The sequence below is a fragment of the Moschus berezovskii genome, chromosome 2 (genome assembly GCF_049115385.1).
Source record: "Moschus berezovskii isolate FMDL1 chromosome 2, NW_MosBer_1.0, whole genome shotgun sequence".
NCBI classification, from domain to species: domain Eukaryota; kingdom Metazoa; phylum Chordata; class Mammalia; order Artiodactyla; family Moschidae; genus Moschus; species Moschus berezovskii.
This window is the reverse complement of record NC_142461.1, coordinates 82,117,820-82,145,552: the sequence shown is the minus strand read 5'-3', so window position 1 is coordinate 82,145,552 and position 27,733 is coordinate 82,117,820. Positions and strand designations below refer to the sequence as shown.

The 27,733-nt window shown below is 36.9% G+C and overlaps 1 protein-coding gene across 1 annotated transcript in view; it reads left to right on the top strand.

Annotated features, from left to right (window-relative positions):
* Positions 1-27,733, top strand: part of LRP1B (LDL receptor related protein 1B) — a 2,241,805-nt gene that overhangs the window by 1,050,022 nt on the left and 1,164,050 nt on the right. Inside the window, exon 7 of the mRNA XM_088842364.1 lies at positions 2,141-2,303. Coding sequence (XP_088698490.1) covers positions 2,141-2,303 — 163 coding nt within the window. The remainder of the gene's footprint in view (positions 1-2,140; positions 2,304-27,733) is intronic.

The window sequence follows — 27,733 nt, the reverse complement described above, 5'->3', positions numbered from 1 at the left end:
AATGAATAAAATGCAACTAGAGAAAAATTATAACAGGAACATATTTAATTTTTTTCTAGTAACAATAAAGTAATAAGGATCTTACTAAAATTTTAGAGACATTTTATAATGTCAAAAATCTCCTAAAATGTTCAAAATATTTTACCTAATTTTATTTATTTATCTCTCTACATCTGTCTATCCATTCATGCATTGATTTACTTACTTGAACTCTGTAACTGCATTAATTCTCCAGTCTTAATAAAAATCATATTAAAAGCAGATAGAAACTTCAAGTTTTGAAAAAGGAAGCAAAATCAATTCCCACAATTACTGTTAGGCTAATTATTAGTTTTTTTTTAGTGAGACCTTGCTGCTTCAAACTAGGATTCTGTTAACAATACCTATTGTTTCAGTAGCAGAGAATCTTTCTGCAGTGATCCAGAATTGAAGAAAGGTGTGAATGCTGTCAAACAGCTCTTTTGTCTGAATTTACAATTGCATAGACTAAACCAACTGTAGGCCTAGCATGAGAGATGGGTTATTGAATGGACTTTGGCACATACTTTATTTGAACACTAGGTATTTGAAATGACATTTGAAATAGTGGGTTCTGCTCTCTAGCTAATGTATTAATGCAAAGGGAATAAAAAACAAAGCTAAGTACATTTCCACATTTCTGGAGACAGAAAAAATAGTTCAGATTTTTAAATATCCTAGCTGATGAAATGGTTCACGTAATTTGTGGAGTAGTTCAATGCTTATGTTTCCATAAAAACCATGTAATTCAGAAATGAAACTGTAATTGATGACCTAAAAAATCTGTATCCAGTGAATTGCAATATTCACTTACTGCTTGTCCTTTTAGGGATTTTTAGAGATTTCCACACAATTGCTGTCTTCTCTACCATTGTTTGGAAAAAATATATATATATATACATATAAAACTATCAAATTATAATTTGTAATAGATACAAATGTAACTGTCTTACAATTCAGGAATAAATGTGAATCAGAAGTTTATTTATGGAGTTATTGGAGAACCAGCCCAGTATTGATGATCTAAGATCATTAGTGGAATTGCATACTTACAGACATCTTAAAGAAATGCTTAAATGAGATCCATAGTAGGTATAAAAATGGTCAGTGCCTCAGAGACTAAGAAACAATAACTTTTAGGGTTATCCATTGGGATAAATATCAACTGGTTAGCATGAAATTTCATAGTGTGTGGTTCTGATCAAATAGAAAATACTCAAGTTCAAAACATACATTCTTCTAGACCTGTACTCCATATGAGTCACTGGCTTCCTACTTTTTAATCAAGTTTGAATTAATTAAAATGAAATATATTAAAGATTCAGTTTACAGTCACACTAGCCACAAATTTAGTGCTCACTAGACACAGTTGGGAGAAGGCAATAGCAACCCACTCCAGTGTTCTTGCCTGGAGAATCCCAGGGATGGCGGAGCCTGGTCGGCTGCCGTCTATGGGGTCGTACAGAGTCGGACATGACTGAAGCGACTTAGCAGCAGCAGCAGCAGACACAGTTGACTAGACATTATTTTATTGTACAGCATAGATGTAGAATATTTCCATCATAAAATAAATTACTCTGCTAGAGAAACAGCCCTTTTCTAGAGAATTAACCAACTTTGAGCAATCTTACTTTACAATGTCTACATATGCCATCAGAAGAACGTATCACCCCTCCTTTTGTGTTATTTCCAGTTAGAAGAGGATCCGAAAATAAGAGTTTATCTTAGTTCCAAAAAATGTTTATTCCTCTTACTACTAAAACATTTAGCTGTGTCATTGAACCAGTTTATGCCCATTGTGTTAGATGAACTATTTGAACAAATGCAAAAACTAGGTGAAATATTTTGTTGTAAATACCTATTCTTTAGGATTTAGAAACTCTTTGCCCTTTTGTCTAGATCATCCTCAGTGCTTAGATAGCAGGAAGAAAAGTATCAAGAGATAGTCATTATTTTGCAGAATAATCACTTATTTTGGCATAGAAATTATCTTTGCAGGGATTATTTAATTGTAAAGCTACTTGTACTTTTAAAATATCTTCTGTGATTATGTACTCTTAGGTTTATGATACTAGATTTGCACATGCGATTCAATGATTGTGTGTTTGTGTGTGTGTTTCAGATGTGCAACAAATGGCAATTGACTGGCTCACCAGGAATCTCTATTTTGTGGACCATGTCAGTGACCGGATCTTTGTGTGTAATTACAACGGGTCTGTTTGTGTCACCCTGATTGACCTGGAACTTCATAATCCGAAGGCAATAGCAGTGGATCCAATAGCAGGGTAAGAAATTCTTCTATAGCGTTTGATCTGAAATCATTTCCCTTAAAAAAAAAAAAGTCTGAGAAGAGTGGTGGAATATAAAGCCAACAGGCTCAAAAGTATTTTTAATGTTGATTTTAATGTTGATTTGAACAGTTGCATTACAGGAAGGAAAAAAGAAGTTGTAATCTACTGTGAAGACGCTGAGGCATACCATTTCCTTACATCATTGTTGCAGGGCTTGCCTAAGACACAGTCAACCCACTACTCTCCTAATAATCACTTTGATGTCACCAGAGAAGAGCCTCAGCATCGTTTTAGGTTAAAGACAGGAGACCTAAATTACTTAGTAGTGGACCTTCAAAAATTCTACCGGAAAAATGGACTATTAACAAATTTAGGTCCAACACAACATTTACGATTTATTAAAGGAACATTGCACATGTTTGAGGATATTAGTAAGACATGAAGTTTGTCTTTGTTAATTGAAACCATTTTTTTCCTCTAACTATTGATGTGTAAACATTGTATTATTATGGAGTAACTGAATTAACCATCAGAATCCATCTCCACTTTTTCTTTGACTTTCTAGTTTTGCAAGCTGCTTTATTGGTTAAAATGAGACCTTTTTTTTTTTTATCTGAACTTCTTTTAACTAATAGATTAATTCCTCTTTTTTTATTATTTTGTAATTTATCAAATTATAACTCCGGGAGTTGGTGATGGACAGGGAGGCCTGGAGTCACAAAGAGTCGGACACGACTGAGCGACTGAACTGAACTGAACTGAACTGATATTTAAATTCCCAATAACTTTGTTCATGTAATTAGGAACTTAATATAGGAATTATACTTTAATTTCACAAACACTATGGTATTATATAAAGTTCTATAAAATCAATATTTTTACCAGTAACTATTGGGAAAGGATATTCTCAAAATAATGGCATAGTGTACAACATTAGTTGGAGGAGCTGGTGGGTGCCTTTTTCAGACACAAGTTGTAACAAAGATTTAAAAACAAAAATTTTATCCTTGTTATTATTTTAATTGTCTCCTGGCAGTTCAGGCTGGAATGTCTGATGGAACATAGCCTAAACTGCCATAAGCCTCCATTCAATAAATGGGAAAATATTTACTGAAGAAACAGCTGTCATCCATATGTAGACTTTTGTCACTCTTTACTTAAAGTCTGATTGAATATTAAGATGCATCATCACAATGGTTCTGATTTTGACAAGAACAGCTTGCACGTAAGAGCTTTGCTAGGAAGCCTGTGTAATATAATTCTTGAATGTAGCTCTATTTGTATTTGCAGCAGATGGTTACTTGACTCAAATCTGACTGCAGCAATGCTTCGAAAGACATTAGTAAGAGAAGTTGTACTTAAACTGATTTGTTTGGGTGTTGAATAAGGGTAGTAAGGAAGAATTGGAAATATACAAATGTGCTAACAACATTCTTCTGGCATTCTGTTTAGAAATATATTTGCATGCGTGTTTTTCCTGGGTGTGCTAAATGAATTCAGAAGTAGCCATTATACAGTCTTGTCTGTCAAAAATGTTAAGAGATGAAGCTGTTGTGTTTCTCCCCTTTCTACCACTCTTATCATTCCCCATTCTTAAAAACAAAAGATTCAGAGACTCTTTTCAAATAGAACTGCCAATCTGAAATATAATGTCTGTGGCACCACCATCTCCCCTTCTGAACAGCAACGTATTTTATCTTCTCAAGCTTCCTATTTCTCCCTGTCATTACATGAAAGGACCATATTTTGTCATTTTTGTCAAAGGACTTAGGAGTAGAAAACCTCCACATTGCTGTGTTTATTCGCTGCTGGATTCCTCTGGGTCTAGTAACTGTTTAAATGTATTTTGTCATGTATCATTTATCACAAAAAGCTCTTTGGAATTTTTTGTTTGTTTGTTGGAGTTTGCTGTGTGTCTCAATTGCTGTTTTTTCAGTCATAAATTTTAGAAATCAGAGAAGGAAAAGCTTTTCACATTTATAAATATAATCCTGTTTATAATAGAACAGTTTTTAAAATATTCTAATTTTTATCTTAATATCAGAAATTTGGCTAGGGTTAATGTGATACTCTAAGAAAACAACAGCAGGTATTTCTTTTTCTCTTTTTTCTTCTATTTTTGGGCAGCTTAAGGGTAATTTGAATAGTTGAGGTTAGAATGACTCTGCATGATCTTCTTAAGGGGACAAGCACCACCAGTGCCCTTTCTCCTGTCTTTTCCGAATTGTTATAACTTCAGTTCAGAAAATATCAGAATGTCTTAAAAGTCTGACCCAACTATTAAGAGCCTGACCTTAATAGGTATAGAAAAGGATGGATATTTGCTTTACCTCTCACAGGCTACATTGAAAAATATACTTTTTACTTGACTGCACTTTTGATGTTACTTTTTTCAACCTCCTATTCCCTTTTTATATAAAAATTATTATAATATTGTCATTCTAAAATTTCTAATTTTTTAAAAAATTTATCCATGGGTTGAATATAGATTAGTATTTTTCTCTAGAAAATCAATATTATGTGGACCAGGCTCCAATCTAAATTTGCCAGAAAAAGATTGTTTATAAACCTTGTTTTCATTCTTGCAGTATTGACATTGAGTCATTAATTCAGGCTATTTTTTCTGGAGATATTTTTTGAGATTTTCTTATTAATTTCAAATTTTAGCAGTGTTCTTTTCCCATGGTTTCTTGAAGAAATTTCTAAAACTATTTCTATCCTGTCATAAGTGTTTGAAGGTAACATAGAGATCATAGTACAACCAGTATCAAAAATAGTTTTTCTGGTGGTAGTTATTAGAACTTGGCTTGTTTAATGATTAAGAGTTTAATCTAAAGTCACTCTCTCTAGGATCAAATCCAAGCTATATCGGTTACTAGATGTTGGGTGTCTCTTTGTATCTTTATTTTCTTATCTTAAAAATATGAATAATGATAATCCACTAAAGGGCTCTTGAGGATTAAATAATGTCAAACATATAAAGGGCTTTAATACTTTCTGAGTATGTGAAGTTCTCTTTTCATGTTGCTTCAAAAATAACTACTAATCTTTCCAATGCTTATAATACTGTTGTGAATAGAGTAACCAGACCAATATTTCGCCTCATTAAAGATGATCTTTTTGTTTACAGTCCAATTCTCTTTCTACAACAAATGCTTTAAAATGGCTTACTTCATATAGACTATTATATATCCAAGTACTAAGTAAAAGGAGGGGAAATGAGAATAAAGTAGTATGGCCTGGGAATAAAATGAAATGTATATGTGACAGAGGAAAAAAATATAGAATAATTGGTTTAAGGAAGAAAGTAGCAGAGGAAACACTATTTTAATAATTGATGTTGTGGAAGATACCTTCAAGGTCTTTCAAACCTTGAAGGTTTGAATTACCTTCAAGGTCTTTCAGAATATAAAACTAGAGAATAAACCCCCTTCATATTTACCTTTGTCAGTTGATCTGTATTTTTAATATCAAATTGTTTTAATAATAAACCATTTAGTTTTTCAGTCTGTTGTAGGTTGTAACTGAGGACAGGAGAGAAACTAGTTTACAATTTTGGTTCTAAGGTTTGTTTCCAAGCTTCCTATTAAACTAAAATCATCACACTAAACTATACAAAAATACATTTTATCATGAGTATAAAATTGTTACAATAATATTGCAAAAGAGAGGATCAATTGATGCTAAGCCTGGTAAATATTAGAAAAACAGTAAAATTAAGAGATATTTTAGGGATGGAGTTGGACTTGAAAATTCAGGGAGAATATTTGGGGGGACTTGAGGTATTGTGTATGTGCCTTTTGTCCTCAGTTGTCCAGTCATGTCCAACTCTTTTGCAGACCCATGTACTGTAGCTCTCCAGGCTCCTTTGTCTGTGGAATTTTGCAGACAAGAATACTAGAGTGGGTTGGGTTGCCATTTCCTCCTCCAGGAGATCTCCCCAACCCAGGGACTGAACTTGCGTCTCTTGTGTCTCCTGTATCTCCTGCATTGACAGGCAGATTCTAGCTAGAATTCATACTCAATAGAGTTATGTGAGATGGCCAATTAGAGAGAAAGGGGAAATCTCCTATATCATGTGAAATGGTGGAAATTGACTACATTACCAGTATTATGAGTACCTTTTTTCTATGTAGGATAGACTTTTGACTTGTAGGGAAGGAATGGCAGAATGATCTGTAGGATTTATTTGTGAATCCATGACCCCATGTCAGTATTGAGGGGAAAAAATGTGCTGTCTTTGTTCTCTATTAAAGTAGTTTATCTGCCAGGAGCCAGAGGAGGACTGAAACTTAAGTCTCAGAAGCTGAATTCACATAAGAGTAATTGGCAGCATTTAACAGTTAATAATACCTTTCCCATCACCAACCTGGATCCCTGCTATTGGTGAAACTAGTCATGGCTGAGAAATTAAAAATAGAATCAGAGTTAAAGCCAACAGGGGCCAAGACTGACTAATGAAAGGTACTTCCTCAGTACCTTTTTTTGTATTCCTCTTCATTAGAAGAAAACTCAGAAAAACATGGAGACATTTTAATAGCTACAATAGTCATTCTCCTGAATTTATGTATTGATCTGCTGTAATTTCTCTTTGGACATCTTAAACATTATTTTATTTTTATATGTTGAGGAATAAAAGGAAATGCTGAAAGTGTATTTTGGTTTGTTAATTTAATTTTGAAACAGTCTTGGTCTTGAACATGATAGTAGCACTCAGTTGGTTTGACCTCTGAGTTAATCTGTATGTGGGAAAATGCTAAGGAAATTGTCTACTTCTCTTTATACTCAATGGGTGTACTGCACTGTACACAATGCAGTACAATGAAAACCTCCTTAGTCTTATACATTTGTATTAGTTATTTCAAAAATTTTACCAGTGCATTTTCTTACCTACATCAATTAAATTCAAGTGGATATCTATATAGCTCTAGCTGTATTTCTTTGTATCTGTCTATAAGCTATCTAAATATGCTGCCTAAATATATATGTGCATATTTCCCATTTAACACTACTACAACCTTCTCTGGGTAAGTCTAACAATCTTGGATTTAAGTTCACAGATAATTATATAAGAAAATAGCAACTGCCTATCTTTGGCCAACTTACCAAAAGTCTTAGGATAGTTATCACCTACCACTTTTCAATCAAGAGTTGCAGATGCAAATAGGCATGACAACATGGATGTACAGGCATGTGTTTCACGGTCTGAACTATTTTAACTGAAATTAGTGATTCAGACGGAGAAGGCAATGGCAAGCCACTCCAGTACTCTTGCCTAGAAAATCCCATGGATGGAGGAGCCTGGTAGGCTGCAGTCCGTGGGGTCGCTAAGAGTTGGACACGACTGAGCGACTTCACTTTCACTTTTCACTTTCACACATTGGAGGAGGAAATGGCAACCCACTCCATTGTTCTTGCCTGGAGAATCCCAGGGATGGGGGAGCCTGGTGGGCTTCCATCTATGGGGTCACACAGAGTCGGACATGACTGAAGTGACTTAGCAGCAGCAGCAGCAGCAGTGATTCAGAGCCACATTAAGTGTATAAATCCATATGAGCTCTCTTAACTATGACTCAAATTATTTTATTCTCATTAATTAATTTTGTCTAGGTTCAACTTCTTTCCAAATTCCTCTATAGACCTTTCTTCAAGTGTAGGTTTATGTATGGCATCACCTTTAATTACTGACTCCTTCAGTTACAAATGATTATTCTATTATACTGTAATTAGCCTGGGGATATGGAAGAGCAATTTGGAGTGGCTTATTTTGTTCAGTACAACCTTAAATGGAAACTTAACACACATTGATTTAACTCTCACTGTGTTCTTGACTCATATAATTCACAATGTCAAAATAATGCAAAGCATTTTGCATCTCTAGTCTCTTTGCTGTTTTCTATCTCATTTTTTAAAACTCTCTAAGTTTTCAGTGTTTGTTAATCTTATCTCTAAATTATTGAGTTCAAAATCTTGTTTTAATTATACATAATATCTTCCCAATATTCTAGCCACTCCCTGTTAAAGAGGTTTCTTTGAATTCTCACTAAATAATGATATCCACTCAACTAGAGAAAGTAACAGAAAAGCTGTGTACAGCCTAAATTATGACGGGGTTTATCATATCATCTGAAAACCTAGATTTAGGACAGCCCTTGGATGATTTATTGACTCAACAGTATCATTAACCATCTGGGTTCCTTCTACCTCTTTATTGTGTGATGTTATCATTAGTGTGTGCTTTTCAAGCTAATTGCTCTTACAAGACAGCTACTAAAGTTTCAGGGATCCTGACTAGAAACATGGTAGTCAGTTAAAAAAAAAACCAAAAAACAAAAACCATCACTGCTTCTACCTTGGGTGTAGAAGAGCTCCCAAAGCAGATATTCCCTCATGTCTTCTTGGTGAGAACTGGGTACATGCCAACTTAAATGAGACAGTCATAGACAATTTTTTTTTTTTTTTTTTTACCATTGGCACATGAAAGACAGAGGGACATGTGAGAGAATTTGAGACCACAATAACATGGAAGAAAGAAAAATGGATTATGCACCCACATCATCTTCCACAGACATTGTAGTGTAATAATCCTTTCTCATGTACAGTCCTTTGTCTTTTCATTATATTTCTCAGGCACTGAGGGGCCTCTTTTCACTTAGCTAACCCTGTGGAATATGTACAAATATTATTTTCCAACCCTTCATTCCATCTTCTCTGAGAGTTTCTTTGTTTGCTTTTAGCCCAGAATGTTAAAACTAAATCTGAGGAGTATTTCTCTTGTCAGTTTTTTAAAGCAAATGACAATTATTTTTGTTTCTTTGTTTTCTGTAACTTTTTCTACAATACTGATAAGAGACTGGGTTGGAGGTACTCTGTATAGCATTCCACTATCGCTTTAAAGATACAGGGTGAGAGGCTGGGATGGAAGCTTTTATTGTACCAGATTTTCCAACACTCTTGGAAACTATGTGACTATTTCTAAGCCACCAGGGTAATATTAAGTAAATTATTGTTTCACTTATGAAATGATTCTATGGTGGCATGAAAACTTTCTTACTCTCTGCCAAAGAATAGTTTACATATTTGAAGAATTTGTGCTGTTATTAAAAAACAAAAATTTTATATTTTTAAGAAGTTAAAATTTATTTCTAATTGTTTCCTACGTAGAATTCTATGAAAACATGAGGTAGTAATAAGGCAGTTTACTGCTTTTGAAAATATATGGACACCTTTCATGAAGCACTCAGGTGTGATCAGACATCAAAGAAAATGATATAGTCTGTTCTCTTATGAAGCTTGGAGTACAACAGAATTATGCATCAAATATCAAATATTATAGTCAGAAGATATGGTTACTAAAGCCTTACCCACCAAAATTATAGATAAAAATACTAAGCAGTAATTTATTTGACATTTCTGAGATAAATAATAGATAAGGCATGCTGCTAAGTCACTTCAGTCATGTCCAACTCTGTGCAACCCCATAGACAGAAGCCCACCAGGCTCCCCCATCCCTGGGATTCTCCAGGCAAGAACACTGGAGTGGGTTGCCATTTCCTTCTCCAATAGATAAGGGATAAATATTACTTAAAAAAATAAAAATGAGAGAAACTTGGTTTGTAAACACCGAAGGAAAGGACAAGATTTAAAAACAATAGAATAAGTACTTGGCACCACTCCCCTTGAACATATAAATTCTGAATTTTGCCATCTTTCATTATAATCATATATAACCAAAACACACATGCACAAACAGGAAGTAAAAACAATGTTCACCTTTTATGCTGAGATACAATTTTTTCTGCTTGACTGCTGAGCCTTGCAGGATATTAAACCAAAATTGATATTTTCCCTTGAGCCAGATTCTCAGTGGTTTGATTTGGGAGAAATTAGCATGACTTTTAGGGTCATAGTGCACGTTTTCCAATGGCAAGTGACTTTTCACTCAACGTTTTTTTTTAAAATCTTGTAAAAGGAAAAGCAAATCTTGAGAGCCTTTGATATTCTTTCAGTTTTAGCTAGAAAATTGTCTATGCTAGTATTTGTAAAAATTGTACTTAGGCAGGGATCTTCATACTTCCTGATAACATACTCCAGTATAAAAGAAGTCATCAGAAGAACATGGAAATAACATAAAAATAGACACATAGACCAGTGCAAGAGAACTGAGAGCATAGGAATAAACCCAAGCATATATGGTCAAGAATATTTTTGATAAGGGAGCCAAGAATACTTAATGGAAAGAGACTCTCCAATAAATAGTGCTAGAATAATTGAATATTCATATGTAAAATAATGAAACTGGACCCATATCTTGTATAATTTATACAAATGAATTCAAAATGAATTAAAGACTTAAATGTAAGACCTGAAATCATAAAATAACCTAAAAGAAAATATAGGAATAAAGCTTCTTGGCATGGGTCTAGGCAATCAATTTTGAATATGATACCTAAAGCACAAGCAACAAAATTAAAAATAAAGTAAACTAAATGAAAGGGAATACATCAAAATTAAAAGTTTCTAAATAGCAAAAAAAAAAAATCAGCAAAATGAAAAGACAATCTCATTGTTGTTCAGTCACAAAGTCATGCCAGCTCTTTGTGTTGCCATGGACTGCAGTAGGCTAGGCTTCCCTGTCCTTCCCTATCTCCTAGAATTTTCTCAAACTCGTGTCCATCGAGTCAACCAATTGGTCAATCAGCCACTGGTTGATTCCATCCAACCATCTCATTCTCTGTTGCTCACTTCTCCTGTCCTCAGTCTTTCCCAGGATCAGGGTCTTTTACAATGAGTCAGCTCTTCTCATCAGGTGGCAAAAGTATTGGAGCTTCAGCATCAGTCCTTTCAATGAATATTCAGGATTAATTTCCTTTAATATTGACTGATTTGATCTCCTTGCTGTCCAAGGGATTCTCAAGAGTCTTCTGTAGCACCACAATTCTAAAGCATCAATTCTTCAGCAATCAGTCTTATTTATGGGCCAATTCTCACATCTGTGCATGACTACTGGAAAATGATGGCTTTGACTATATAGACCTTTGTTGACAAAGTGATGTCTCTAATTTTTAATACATTGTCTATCTACAGAATGAAAGAAAAATATTTGCAAACAATTTATCTGATAAGTGGCTAGTATCCAAAAATGTATGAGTTATTTACTCATACAACTCAATAGAATAAAAAACAATCCAATTGAAAAATGGGTAAAGGACATAAATAGATGTATGAAAGACCAACAGATATATTAAAAGATGTTCAACATCACTAGTCTTTAGAGAAATGCAAATTAAATGACAACTTAGACAGTGATACATGTCATTTTTTTCTCAATAAAACTGTAAAAAGTAAAATGAAGAATTATGATTAAATGCACAATTAACTGCAGATAAAAATGTGCCCTGGTGACATCTTAAATAAATTAATGCTTTTTGAGAAAAACAGAACACTTTCTGTAATTCTTGTTCATAATGATTGAGTATAGTTATGGAACATCATAAAAATGCTTAATAAATCCCTATATTTACTTCCTAAATTTTTTTAATGTGGCATAAAATGAGACTAAATACTGATAGAAAATATCCCTATTTTCTGGAAGCCTTCAGTCTAGGTCTTAAAATAAAAGTTAGAATTGAGAATCTAATTAATTTGAAGTATACCTAGGTATTTAATTTGTCTAATGAAGTCAATCTGGGACTTGTCTAAAGTGGAACATTGCAGTGATTCAAAAGCCTCCAAATTGATACAGCCTCTGATTAATTTTTTATGAAAGTAAAATGTCCCACTTTATTTTTTAATTTTTATTGCATTATGAATTTAATTTGATAAGCATATTTCAAATGTATATAAATAATTTAATTTGTTTATTAAAATGACTGCTTAGGACAAGTATAATTCATGTAGGTTACACACAAATTTTGAATTAATATAAATAGAATAATCTAACAAGGACTATTGTAGTTTTATCAACTCTTAGATTGCAACATAATATTATTATATTTCTCCCTTACTTGTGAATTTGATGAAGGTGTTGGTATACAGCTTAATTCATGTAGTTTGTCTGTTACCAAAGTTCCTCCTATTTTATGGCCCTGGAATCTCATAGAGTCTTGGAATCTTCTCTTAACTAGCTGAAGGGGAAGATATTGAAGATACATAGACAGAGTTAGGTGCAAGGGGATCAGGGAAATGTAGCCCCTGGCTAGGGAGTTCCTTGTTAATGACAACACAATAGAATGTAAATGGGAGCATCCATTTCCAAAGAATACTTTGACATCTCAGCAATGTCCTGTCTTCTGGCTATCAAATATCCATATGCATCCTTCTTCCCATACATCAAATCCAATACAGTTAAGGCAAAGAAGAGGATCTCTAGATGATGTACAGTCCTCTCTATTGTGTCCATCTATTGCTCCTTATAACCAAATTCAGACTTAAACTGAAGAAAGTAGGGAAAACCACTAGACCATTCAGATATGACCTAAATCAAATACCTTATGATTATACAGTGGAAGTGAGAAATAGATTTAAGGGACAAGATCTGATAGATAGAGTGCCTGATGAACTCGATGGAGGTTCGTGACATTGTACAGGAGACAAGGACCAAGACCATCCCCATGGAAAAGAAATGCAAAAAAGCAAAATGGCTCTCTGAGGAGGCCTTACAAATAGCTGTGAAAAGCAAAGGAGAAAAGGAAACATATAAGTATCTGAATGCAGAGTTCCAAAGAATAGCAAGGAGAGATAGAAAGCCTTCCTCAGTGATCAATGCAAAGAAATAGAGGAAAACAACAGAATAGGAAAAACAAGAGATCTCTTCAAGAAAATTAGAGTTTCCAAGGGAACATTTCACGCAAAGATGGGCTCGATAAAGGACAGAAATGGTATGGACCTAACAGAAACAGAAGATATTAAGAAGAGGTGGCAAGAATACACAGAAGAACTGTACAAAAAAGATCTTCACGACCAAGATAGTCACGATAACATGATCACTGACCTAGAGCCAGACATCTTGGAATATGAAGTCAAGTGGGCCTTAGAAAGCATCACTACGAACAAAGCTAGTGGAGGTGATGGAATTCCAGTTGAGCTATTTCAAATCTTGAAAGATGATGCTGTGAAAGTGCTGCACTCAATATGCCAGAAAATTTGGAAAACTCAGCAGTGGCCACAGGACTGGAAGAGGTCAGTCTTCATTCCAATCCCAAAGAAAGGCAATGCCAAAGAATGCTCCAACTACCGCACAATTGCACTCATCTCACATGCTAGTAAAGTCATGCTCAAAATTCTCCAAGCCAGGCTTCAGCAATATGTGAACCAAGAACTCCCAGATGTTCAAGCAGGTTTTAGAAAAGGCAGAGGAACCAGAGATCAAATTGCCAACATCCGCTGGATCATGGAGAAAGCATGCAGAAAAACATCTATTTCTGCTTCATTGACTATGCCAAAGCCTTTGACTGTGTGGGTCACAATAAACTGTGGAACATTCTGAAAGAGATGGGAATACCAGACCACCTGACCTGCCTCTTAAGAAACCTGTATGCAGGTCAGGAAGCAATAGTCAGAACTGGACATGGAACAACAGACTGGTTCCAAATAGGAAAAGGAGTACATCAAGGTCAAGGCTGTATATTGTCACCTTGCTTATTTAACTTATATACAGAGTACATCATGAGGAACGCTGGGCTGGAAGAAACACAAGCTGGAATCAAGATTGCTGGGAGAAATATCAATACCTCAGATATGCAGATGACACTACCTTATGGCAGAAAGTGAAGAGGAACTCAAAAGCCTCTTGATGAAAGTGAAAGAGGAGAGTGAAAAGGTTGGCTTGAAGCTCAACATTCAGAAAACAAAGATCATGGCATCTGGTCCCATCACTTCATGGGAAATAGGTGGAAAAATAGTGGAAACAGTGTCAGACTTTGTTTTTCGGGGCTACAAAATCACTGCGGATGCTGATTGCAGCCATGAAATTAAAAGACGCTTACTCCTTGGAAGGAAAGTTATGACCAACCTAGATAGTATATTAAAAAGCAGAGACACTACTTTGCCAACCAAGGTCTGTCTAGTCAATGCTATGGTTTTTCCTGTGGTCATGTATGGATGTGAGAGTTGGACTGTGAAGAAGGCTGATTGCCGAAGAATCGATGCTTTTGAACTGTGGTGTTGGAGAAGACTCTTGAGAGTCCCCTATACTGCAAGGAGATCCAACCAGTCCATTCTAAAGGAGATCGATCCTGGGTGTTCATTGGAAGGACTGATGCTAAAGCTGAAACTGCAATACTTTGGCCACCTCATGTGACGAGCTGACTCATTGGAAAAGACTCTGATGCTGGGAAAGGTTGGGGGCGGGAGGAGAAGGGGACGACAGAGATTGAGATGGCTGGATGGCATCACCGACTCTGTGGACATGAGTTTGAGTGAACTCTGGGAGTTGGTGCTGGACAGGGAGGCCTGGCGTGCTGTGATTCATGGGGTCGCGGAGAGTCAGACACAACTGAGCGACTGAACTGAACTGAACTGTACTGAACTGAACTGATTGCTCCTGTTGTAAAGTGAACTGTGAACCAAAAACAAAATATATAAATGAATGGACCAGTGATAAAACAGAAAATTCCCACTTATAAAATGGAAGACTGGATGCACATAGTAGTCATTATGACAGAGCCAGGCAAGTAAAGTGGAAACTTCCTCCTCTGACTTTTTGGAAGTCACTTGTCTGAACAGCTTGTTTCACTGAAACATTTCCCCTTGTCCACTGTTCTCCTTTACCTATGCGTCCACTGGGAGGTTCTTTCTCATCTGTTGTGCTCAGTGCTACATCAAAGTTGCAGTGAGGAATCTGCTTTCCCTGGGGGATATATGTTTTTCACAGTTGTTCCTTTCAAATTGTTTAAAGATTTAAAGAGACATAGAATTTTGTAAGCTAGGCACATGGCTTTTTTCAGTTACAAATTCCCTTGAAAATTAGTAGACTTATTTCTTTGTTTCCTATTACTTGGATATACCAATAAACACATTCAGTTATGGTTTAGAAATAATTATCAAACTATTTTTTTCCACCTCACTTTCTTGGTTTGCTCTTTCAGCATAATAGTAGTCACTTTGAGGCCTGAAAACAGTAATACATTGTGAAGCAAATACCTTTTGTCCAAAGGATAAACTCCTCTATTTGAGAAAGCTTAATTGGCTTTTGTTGCTCAAAGCTATTTTCAATATTTTTTCTTACTATTCAGGTTCTAGAAGCAATTGACTTTTTTAAATCTGGGAGGTCCCAACTTTGACTTCCCTTTCATTTTTTGCTGTCACGTAGACAATTCAAACTTAAACTTTTTTTTCGTAATATCTTGCCAAAGTAAGCATGCAGTAAGTAACTAATACAGCTACTCTCATACTTTTAAATGTCTTTCTTTAAACCTATAAGGCTCAATAATCACTTAACTTTTTCTCCCAAGATATTTTCCAAGTTACTAAAAAGGACATTTTTAATCAAGTAGTTTTAGCCTTTAGTATTTTCAGTACTGAACAATAGTTACCCTGCTCCTGATGCCTTACCATTAAGCCCAAGGTTATGTATTTTAGACTTTTATTAAGGTACTTCTATACTTGTGATGCGTAGAAGGCAATGGCAAGCCATTCCAGTACTCTTGCCTGGAAAATCCCATGGATGGAGGAGCCTGGTAGGCTGCAGTACGTGGGGTCGCTAAGGGTTGGACACGACTGAGCGACTTCACTTTCAATTTTCACTTTCACACATTGGAGAAGGAAATGGCAACCCACTCCACTGTTCTTGCCTGGAGAATCCCAGGGACGGGGGAGCCTGGTGGGCTTCTGTCTATGGGGTCACACAGAGTCGGACACGACTGAAGTGACTTAGCAGCAGTAGCGGCAGCATACTTGTGATGCTAAAACTGAAACTCCAAAAACTCCAATACTTTGGCCACCTCATGAGACGAGTTGACTCACTTGAAAAGACTCTGATGCTGGGAGGGATTGGGGGTGGGAGGAGACGGGGATGACAGAGAATGAGATGGCTGGATGGCATCACCAACTCGATGGACATGAGTTTGAGTGAACTCCAGGAGTTGGTGATGGACAGGGAGGCCTGGCATGCTATGATTCATGGGGTCGCAGAGTCGGACATGACTGAGTGACTGAACTGAACTGAACTGAATACTTGTGCTACCAACTTTTGAATCTGTTATGGTAATACTTGCTGCTGTAAATTTCAGTGGATCACACAATATAAATGTGTTTTTTGTTTTAATGCTCAAGTTAAAGTCCAATGCACATGTTTTACTTATTATATAGCTTTTCTCTGGGTGTTGATGCTAAGATGGAGAGTCCTCTGTCTTGTGGTTTCTACATCTTTAAGGGTCTTGGAATCTTCTGATTTTTGAGGGGAGAGAAAGACACATCTGCTGTTTAACAAAGAAAGTGACATCTAGTCATTTAATCACATTTGGAGGCAAGAAGACTGGATAGATGGTTTCTAGCTGAGAAGCTGTCAACCACTCCAGATTTTGAAAAGGGAGGGGCATGAGTCTTTGGTTGACTGTCCAATGACTGGACTGACGAAAGCTGTCTCTGCCACTGTAGTCTCTGTCTGATTCATAAGTGCAACTATATCTTCATACACACACACACACACATACATATATATTGATTACACAAATATATATGAATATATATTTGCCTTTTGGTTACTAGCAAATTAAATGTAGAGCAGATTAGCATTCCAAAGCCTTTGTTTCTTAAAGGTATTTTAAACTGAAAGGGGTAAATCTTTTTTCAAAGTGTCTTTACATTGAATGAGTCATTTTTATTAAATTCATCTTTCCTCTTAACACATTCACAAATCCAAATCATCTATTAAAAGTTTGCTTGACAGATATATAGTCAGAGAAACATTTAGATTATATTCTAGAAAATGAGTGAAATAATAAGCATCTTTGCTGCTGCTGCTGCTAAGTCACTTCAGTCGTGTCCGACTCTGTGTGACCCCATAGATGGCAGCCCACTAGGCTCCCCCGTCCCTGGGATTCTCCAGGCAAGAACAGTGGAGTGGGCTGCCGTTTCCTTCTCCAATGTGTGAAAGTGAAAAGTGAAAGTGAAGTTGCTCAGTCATGTCTGACTCGTAGCGACCCCACGGACTGCAGCCTACCAGGCTCCTCCGTCCATGGGATTTTCTAGGCAAGAGTACTGGAGTGGCTTGCCATTGCCTTCTCCGAATAAGCATCTTTACATTGGAACAATTTCACTAAATAACTAGTGCCAGATCCATGGACTCTAAGTACCCTCTTCTCTGAAAAGGCTAGAAACACCATGTGATATTATTTTCACTCTTTTTAGACATCAGAAGGAGTTGTCCTCCTCTATTTGTGTTTCTTAAGGCACTACTACTCCTAACCCATGGAAGGCCTTATTTTGGATTTTATTTAATACATTCTAGTCTATTATTGCCTAGAAAATCCCATGGACGGAGGAGCCTGGTAGGCTGCAGTCCATGGGGTCGCTACGAGTCGGACATGACTGAGCGACTTCACTTTCCCTTTTCACTTTCACACATTGGAGAAGGAAATGGCAACCCACTCCAGTGTTCTTGCCTGGAGAATCCCAGGGACGGGGGAGCCTGATGGGCTGCTGTCTATGGGGTCACACAGAGTCGGACACGACTGGTGTGACTTAGCAGCAGCAGCAGCAGCAGCAGTCTATTATTTATCCCTTTTATTTGGTTAATGGTCTGAATAAATTTAATATTTGCAGAAATTCAATCTGAGCGTGAAGGACAAAATGAAGGATTGATGAGGGTAATACTAGATGTAGAACAGAAAAACAAGATAGTTGAATAGTAAAAATATAGTATGATAAGGTTCAGTGAATTTTAGAATGCTTTTGATACTAGCAGAAATTCTAGCTTCTACTGGATTAAATGATCATTTGTTTCCTCACTTAAGAAGGACAGAGGGAAATTCCATGGCTTCCCAGTGGTTAGGACTCTGGACTTTCACTGCTGAAAGCCTGAATTTGACTCTTGTTTGAAAAACTAAGATCTCACAAACCACGTGGCACAGCCATTAAGAAAAAAATAATTACATCTAGACTCAGTTGAATTGATGCCTCAATGACATCATCAGAAAGCAACCTCTCTTCAATTGTGTCGGCCCTACCATCCACAGACAAGCCCCAGTTCCTTATCCCTCATGGTCATAAGGTTGCTGCCAGTAGCAACTAAGGAAACATAGGTTACTTATTCTCATGCAGAAAGAAACCTGGCCCCTAAATATGGCCCCTAAATTACTTCATTGTAAATGGTTATGTAAATGGCTACATAAGGTTGTTTTCTTATACCTGAAGCAATAGCCATGGCTGGGGGAATCACATTAATTAGAATTCACCCCAAGATCTGAAAATTTGTCCAATTTCCCCTGAGTCATGTGAGCTTTAGTACTGATGAGGGTATGAGGGAATGATGGCTCTCTGAACATAATCAAGTTTCCATTGGAGAAAAATAAATGGAAAAAGCCAAAACAGATAATGTCAGTGAGAATGGAACAGAGATGTATGGATTTAGTGTCATCAAAATATTTGCTGTGGAATGCAAACTACTTGAGAGAAAATTTGTATTTTTCCTAATAATATTTTAGGTGTTTTATAAAGCTCTGTGAACACTAGATAAGGATGGTAATGGAAGTGGTTATGATGATGGATGATGATGACAAAGACGGCAATGAAAACAGCATCAATATCACCAGTGATGGTGATACTCACCTTACCAAGGCAGTTTTGAAACTGTAGCTATCAAGTGTGGATTTTGATCTTGAAGACTGCTAAATTTAAAGAGAAAGTCCTAGTTTATTTCACAGGGAAATATACTGTTGAGATTTTTAGTGACTTCCCAGTAAATAAGAGAGACAGTTGATTGATAATAAGGAAACTCCTAGTTAGAAAGACTAGCTGCTGGACAGTCTGTCTTCTTTTAGATTTTCTTATTCTTCAATCTGTGTATGTTTATATTATTCTGACAAGTAACTGAATTGAATAAATGCATACATGAGAATACATAAATTCAAGTTCCCTTAATGAAGAAAAAAAAATAAGCTATGCATGCTTTGTTTTTCATTCATTTTTCATAGTTATTCCAGGTATTATACAGCTTGATATTGCTTTATTTGAGGAATAATTTAAATATATTTCTTAGCATTAATTATATTAAGGTAATAGTGAACATCAATAGCTCATAAAACTTCTTTGTTTTGCAATCTGTAGGATTAAAAGCTAAAGTATGATTAATTATGATTAAAACCAAAATCCCATTTTCCCCCCATGAGATAGAAATATTTATTATTGCCAGTAATAAGTCAATTTAAAGGATCATAGTCCCTGCCTTAAACAACTGTAATTAATAATATTTTCTAAAAGTTATATCCGAACCGTGGCATTTTCTGGGAGATAGTCTTATGAAAAGTTTGAATTAGAAAGGATATTGTATGTTTGTCATAATAACACTCTTTGTGTTCATATTGTAGAAATGTAAATCACTGAAGACAAATTATAGTGCAGTACTCTAAGGAGCATATTGCTCTGCCCCTTTGTCCTTCTTGAACTGATGGTGGAACCATTATAGGGAGTTAGTTCACAGTGAGCTCATCTATGCTGTTGTAAACTTCCCCATGATGGAGATGATTTCATTGAGTATGTTCTCATATATGACTTCAACTGCTGTAGAGCCTTGAGTCACTTTATCATCATTTACCAAAGCAAATACTAAACTATTTAACTCATATATGGAAAAGTAGAGTCAATGAACTAGTTTTACATTTTCTATCTTATTTTTCTTGTGCTGCATCAGGATGGGAATTTGCCATTCCAATAGGACCCATTTTGTTTGAGAGTCAGTGATAGGGAAAGAGATTAACATCCACAGCAGTGTTACTGTTTACTTTGGGCCAGGCATCACTCACTTCCTCTACATTCATTAACTTAAATTTGCAGTGTCCTGTGAGATACTTTGTACTACTATCTTTTGAAGATGAAGTTTGGGGAGAGGTAAATTATAGGTCAAGGGTTAAAGAACAGTAAGTATTGCAGTCGGGATTCAAACTCTAGCAATATCACTTTGTAGCCTATCCTCATATCCACCGCTCTATGCCAATAATGAATCAGCTTTAAGCTGGTAAGTTTTATGATGAGTTCAGGGTTCATAGTATGCTAGCATTTATCCAGAAGACTGGGTACTCAGCCTTGCAGAAAATGACAATTTAGGAATATGCAATGTGGGAATTATATAGCTCCGTATGGGGCACCTATAGATTTGCTTATATGTCATTTCCATAAAGATGAAAAAAAATTACACAGAATTAGTTCCTGAAAATTAGAAGAAACGACATGATATTCTGGAAAAGGGTAAGAGGTTGGGGCAGGGGAATAGGGAGGGGTGAACACTGAAAGAATTTTAAGGACAGTGAAACTATTCTGTTTGGTAACATAATGGTGAATACAAGTCTAGCATTTGCCAAAACTGAAATAGATAATTATACCCTCAAAAAGTAAACTATGTGCTTAAGCTAATATAATGAATCAATATCCATTCATTAATGTATACATGTGTAAAACACTAATACAAAATGTTACTAATAAGGAGAGTTGTGAGAGGGAAGAAAGGGGGGACAATATATCTACTCAATTTGCTATAAAAATAATGATCTATAAATGATGTCCATTAATTTTTTTAAAGAAGGAGAAAAATAAACTGTGTTTTGGGTGATTATATGGCTATAATTGCAGATCAGTCGAGAAACAGACAACAAATTTCTGAATTAAGTTCAGTTCAGCTCAGTTCAGTTGCTCAGACCTGTCCGACTCTGTGACACCATGAACTGCAGCACGCTCGGCCTCCCTGTCCATCACCAACTCCCGGAGTTAACCCAAACACATGTTCATCGAGTTGGTGATGCCATCCAACCATCTCAACCTCTGCTGTCCCCTTATCCTCCTGCCTTCAAGTTTCCCAGCATCAGGGTCTTTTCCAATGAGTCAGCTCTTCGCATCAAGTGGCCAAAATATTGGAGTTTCAGCTTCAACATCAGTCCTTCCAATGAACACCCAGGACTGATCTCCTTTAGGATGGACTTGTTGGATCTCCTTGCAGTCCAAGGGACTCTCAAGAGTCTTCTCCAACACGGAAGTTCAAAAGCATCAATTCTTTGGCACTCAGCTTTCTTTATAGTCCAAATCTCACATCCATAATGACTGCTGGAAAAACCATAGCCTCGACTAGATGGACCTTTGTTGGCAAAGTAATGTCTCTGATTTTTAATATGATGTCTAAGTTGGTCATAACTTTCCTTCCAAGGAGTAAGTACCTTTTAATTTCCTGTCTGCAATCACCATCTGCAGTGATTTTGGAGCCCAAAAAAATAAAGTCTGACACTGTTTCCACTGTTTCCCCCTCTATTTGCCATGAAGTGATGGGCCCGGATGCCATGATCATAGTTTTCTGAATGTTGAGCTTTAAGCCAACTTTTTCACTCTCCTCTTTCACTTTCATCAAGAGGCTCTTTAGTTCTTCTTCACTTTTTGCCATAAGGGTGGTGTCTGCATATCTGAGGTTATTGATATTCTTCCAGCAATCTTGATTCTAGCTTGTGCTTCATCCAGCCCAGTGTTTCTCATGATGTACTCTGCATATAAGTTAAATAGCAGGGTGACAATATACAGCCTTGACATACTCCTTTTCCTATTTGGAACCAGTCTGTTCCGTGTCCATTTCTAACTGTTGCTTCCTGACCTGCATACAGGTTTCTCAAGAGGCAGGTCAGGTAGTCTGGTATTCCTATCTCTTGAAGAATTTTCCATAGTTTATTGTGATCTACACAGTCAAAGGCTTTGGCATAGTCAATAAAGCAGAAATAGATGTTTTTCTGGAATTTTCTTGCTTTTTTGATGATCCAGCAGATGTTGGCAACTTGATCTCTGGTTCCTCTGCCTTTTCTAAAACCAGCTTGAACATCTGAAAATTCACGGTTTATATATTGCTGAAGCCTTAGCTGGAGAATTTTGAGCATTATTTTACTAGCGTGTGAGATGAGTGTCATTGTGCAGTAGTCTGAGCATTCTTTGGCATTGCCTTTCTTTGGGATTGAAATGAAAACTGACCTTTTCCAGTCCTTTGGCCACTGCTGAGTTTTCCAAATTTGCTGGCATATTGAGTGTAGTACTTTTACAGCATCATCTTTCAGGATTTGAAATAGCTCAACTGGAATTCCATCACCTCCACTAGCTTTGTTTGTAGTGATGCTTCCTATGGCCCACTTGACTACACATTCCAGGATGTCTGGCTCTCGGTGAGTGATCACACCATTGTGATTATCTGGTTCTTGATATCTTTTTTGTACAGTTCTTCTGTGTATTCTTGCCACCTCTTGTTAATATCTTCTGCTTCTGTTAGGTCCGTACCATTTCTGTCCTTTACTGAGCCCATCTTTGCATGAAATGTTCCCTTGCATATCTAATTTTCTTGAAGAGATCTTTAGTCTTTCCCATTCTAATGTTTTCCTCTATTTCTTTGCATTGATCACTGAGGAAAGCTTTCTTATCTCTCCTTGCTATTCTTTGGAACTCTGCAATCAAATGTGTATATCTTTCCTTTTCTCTTTTGCTTTTCATTTCTGTTGTTTTCACAGCTATTTGTAAGACCTCCTCAGTCAGCCATTTTGCTTTTTTGCATTTCTTTTTTTGAGGGATGGTCTCTTCTACTTTAGTGTTGACATCCAGGACTTCCATGTTCTCACTCAGTTACAAATTCCAAAAATACCTTTCTTCTAGTACTTTGCAAGCAAATGTCCGTCTAGTCAAGGCTATGGTTTTTCCAGTGGTTGTGTATGGATGGGAGAGCTGGAATGTGAAAGCTGAGCACTGAAGAAATGATGCTTTTGAACTGTGGAGTTGGAGAAGACTCTTGAGAGTTCTTTGGACTGCAAGATCCAACCAGTCCATCCCAAAGGAGATCAGTCCTGGGTGTTCATTGAAGGACTGACGCTGAAGCTGAAATTCCAAAACTTTGGCCACCTCATGTGAAGAATTGACTCATTGGAAAAGACCCTGATACTAGCAGGGACTGGGGGAAGGAGGAGAAGGGGACGGCAGATACTGAGATGGATTAATGGCATCACCGACTCAATGGACATGTTTTGGGTTAACTCTGGGAGTTGGTGATGGACAGGAAGGCCTGGTGTGCTGCAATTCTGGGGTCGCAAAGTATTGGACACGACTGAGTGACTGAACTGAATGGCTTCTACATACTGCTAAGCTATGAACTATGGGATAGCCCAAGTCTCCTTCTTGCCCTCAGTTCAGTTCAGTTCAGTCGCTCAGTCGTGTCCGACTCTCCGCGACCCCATGAATCACAGCACGCCAGGCCTCCCTGTCCATCACCAACTCCTGGAGTTCACTCAAACTCATGTCCACAGAGTCGGTGATGCCATCCAGCCATCTCATTCTCCGTCGTCCCCTTTTCCTCCTGCCCCCAACCTTTCCCAGCATCAGAGTCTTTTCCAGTGAGTCAACTCGTCGCATGAGGTGGCCAAAGTATTGCAGTTTCAGCTTTAGCATCAGTCCCTCCAATGAACATCCGGGACTGATCTCCTTTAGAATGGACTGGTTGGATCTCCTTGCAGTATAAGGGACTCTCAAGAGTCTTCTCCAACACCACAGTTCAAAAGCATCGATTCTTCGGCGATCAGCCTTCTTCACAGTCCAACTCTCACATCCATACATGACCACGGGAAAAACCATTGCCTTGACTAGACGGACCTTTGTTGGCAAAGTAATGTCTCTGCTTTTTAATATACTATCAAGGTTGGTCATAACTTTCCTTCCAAGGAGCAAGCGTCTTTTAATTTCATGGCTGCAATCAGCATCTGCAGTGATTTTGGAGCCCAAAAAAACAAAGTCTGACACTGTTTCCACTGTTTTTCCATCTATTTCCCATGAAGTGATGGGACCAGATGCCATGATCTTAGTTTTCTGAATGTTGAGCTTCAAGCCAACCTTTTCACTCTCCTCTTTCACTTTCATCAAGAGGCCTTTGAGTTCCTCTTCACTTTCTGCCATAAGGGTAGTGTCATCTGCATATCTGAGGTTATTGATATTTCTCCCAGCAATCTTGATTCCAGCTTGTGCTTCTTCCAGCCCAGCGTTCCTCATGATGTACTCTGCATATAAGTTAAATAAGCAAGGTGACAATATACAACCTTGACGTACACCTTTTCGTACTTGGAACCAGTCTGTTGTTCCATGTCCAGTTCTAACAGTTGCTTCTTGACCTGCATACAGGTTTCTCAAGAGGCAGGTCAGGTGGTCTGGGATTCCCATCTCTTGCAGAATGTTCCACAGTTTATTGTGATCGACACAGTCAAAGGCTTTGGCATAGTCAATGAAGCAGAAATAGATGTTTTTCTGAAACTCTCTTGCTTTCTCCATGATCCAGGTACCCCTTTAAATAGAAAAAAAAAAAAAAACACTTTTAGAAAACATGATTAGGTCTTATAAAGCTACAGGAGTACAATTCAATAATGTTTGGATTGTTTCCCTACATGTATAACTTATAGGGACAGTAAAAAGAATATTCATCTTCCATCAATTTCTTTGATTACAGTGATGAGACATCTGAGAGGAGTATTTGCTCTCAACTTGAAACAAACAAGTTGTTAGTACTGACTGAGGAAAAGGAGGTGTGTAAACACTAACAGTTTTGTGGAGTCAAAAGTTGTTTACTTGCACTTTTCTTACCTTTCAAGTCACATTTTGAGAAAGAAATAGCTTTAGAGGCTGAGAAGGTCAAAGAAACTCATAGCTTCCTTTATCCACAGTTAAAGCTCAATGTGATACTGGGTGGCAGCAAGAACAGTGAGAAAAATCAGGTCATTAGGGAAAGAGAAAGAGAGAGAGAGAGAAAGCAGAATGTAGAGAGTCACGCTTTAGGCATAAATAAAGACTGGCTCACCCATGCTCAAGAAATGTTACTTTAGGCGTCATTTGCTAGGTTTGGTGACTTGATTGCCCTCTAAAGGGCAGTTCCCTATGCAGAGACAACTTAACATGAGTTGCATGCGCTTCATTTTCATATCTACCATTTCAGGATTGTTAGGTTTACTTCATCCTTGGACCTCTAAAGCAAGCAGATTTTTTTAAAAGATAGCACAAGTTGGTAGAGAATATCTAAACCTACACTGTGGAATAGATATTGCTATATACTATTTAATAGGAATATGTAGAAATATTCACCAACGTTATGTAGATACCCTATAATCTTCCCTGGTGGCTCAGATGGTAAAGCGTCTGCCTACAATGTGTGAGACCCGGGTTCAAACTAGGAGATCTAGGAAGATCTCCTAGAGAAGGAATTGGCAACCCACTCCAGTATTCTTGCCTGGAAAATCCCGTGGATGGAGGAACTGGGTAGGCTACTGTCCATGGGGTCGCAAAGAGTCCAACATGGATGAGCGATTTTACTTTTACTTTCACCTGAGAGTCTGTGTAATTGGTAACTAAAAATCCACCATGAATATAATATTAATGACTTCTTTAGCCAGAGTAGCAACAGTTTTCTATGTTCAAACCTTAACTCTTTTTTTTTTTCCAGGCAAGGGGGAGTGGGGAGTGGAGGAGGAGGGGAGTGGTTATCTTATTCAACGCCAGCCTGTCCTCAAATCCTGTCTCTACTCCTCCATTTGAATCTAGTTGATATTGGACTTGCTGCTTCCTGTTATCAAGTTTGCCATAATATACTAAGCGATTTTCTCCCTTACTACATAACAGCTGTAATTCTGTTTCTATTGCCCTTATAATTTCCATCCCTACATGCTACTGTTACAAGCAATGCAGAAATAATGATAGTACAGTGATCCTCAAATACTTCAATCATTTGTACTGTCCTGGGAAACTGCAGTGCTAGCCATCGGTGAAGTTTTGTGAAACCTCCAGTTATTTTAAATGGAAACACACACAGACATAAATGTCAAGATTAATCAGTAATTAGAAGCTTTTTCCTATTCTTTTCTTACAAACACTCCAATTTTTCCAACCAGCTCTGCTCTACTAAGAGTATTTATAACAAAATGCCATTGAACACCATGTCTATTTTTATTAGTTGTTCAATCATTAAGTCATGTCCAACTCTTTGCCACCTAATGGACTACAGCACGCCAGCCTTCCCTGTCCTTCACTATCTCCCAGAGTTTGCTCAAACCCATGTCCATTGAGTTGGTGATGCTGTCCAGCCATCTCATTCTCTGTCGCCCCCTTCTCCTGTTGCCCTCAATCTTTCCCAGCTATTGGAGATTTATCTGACACACTTTGTATTTATCTGAGACACTTTTTTATAAGCCATTTATTTTTTCACAAAAACATATGAGATATGCATTTTTGTTATAGCCATTGCACAGATCAGGAAAACGAGATGGAGAAAGATAAAACGCTTACTAAATGTCACACAGTTAACAAATAATGAAGTCAGGATTTAAACCTTAGAAAATCTCACTTAGCTATACAGATTAGCTATACAGAAGGAATTCAATTAGAGAGGATAGCCATAAATGTTATTTCATAACAGCATTATTATTGTTATATTGTTACTATTATGCATTAAAATTATTTTCTCTTATGACCTTTTCTCTTTGGATAATCTGAGTTGCAAAATTTTGTTTATGATTCTATGGTTCTATAGTGAGTGAGTATGATTGCTTAATAGTTCACTGTCTTGCACAGTGCACTTCACAATTCTTAAGTACTGACTCATTTTCTCCCTACACATAGCTACAATAGAAACCACTGCTCTACTTTCTAGCAGATGGAGAGCAATCTTGTTTTAATGTGCGTTGCTTACAATAGATAGAGGCTGTCAAATAACTTCTGGTAAAGTAGGATGCTGAATCAGACATTTATTTTTAGTGGCAATTGTTGATACATATCCTAGCCACCCAGATGAAAGTATGCCGTATCACTGGACTCTGTAGATGAAATAGGCTGAAGTAGTCTTTGTCATTTTTCATTTTAGATTTCTACTTTAGATTTCTTACTACACACTCTGATTCCCATCACTTCTTTTATAGCAACTTTTTGTTTGTTTTAAAACTATTATACTTTCTGTGATAATAGTTATTATATCTTAGATGTATTCCTATTCTTTGTTGAAAATCATCTAGAACCTAGGATTTATAATTCATTGTATTATGTTATAAGCATGTACTCTAGAATCCATCAGAACTAGATTTGAAGTCCAGTATAGTCACTTACTGACTAAATGGAACATATATTTTCATAATGGAAAATTATTTTTTGTGTGTTGTAATATATCTATCAGAGATTATTTTAAATCTCAAGTGAATGCATCCTTTTAAAGTGACTGTAACTTGCCCTAGTGA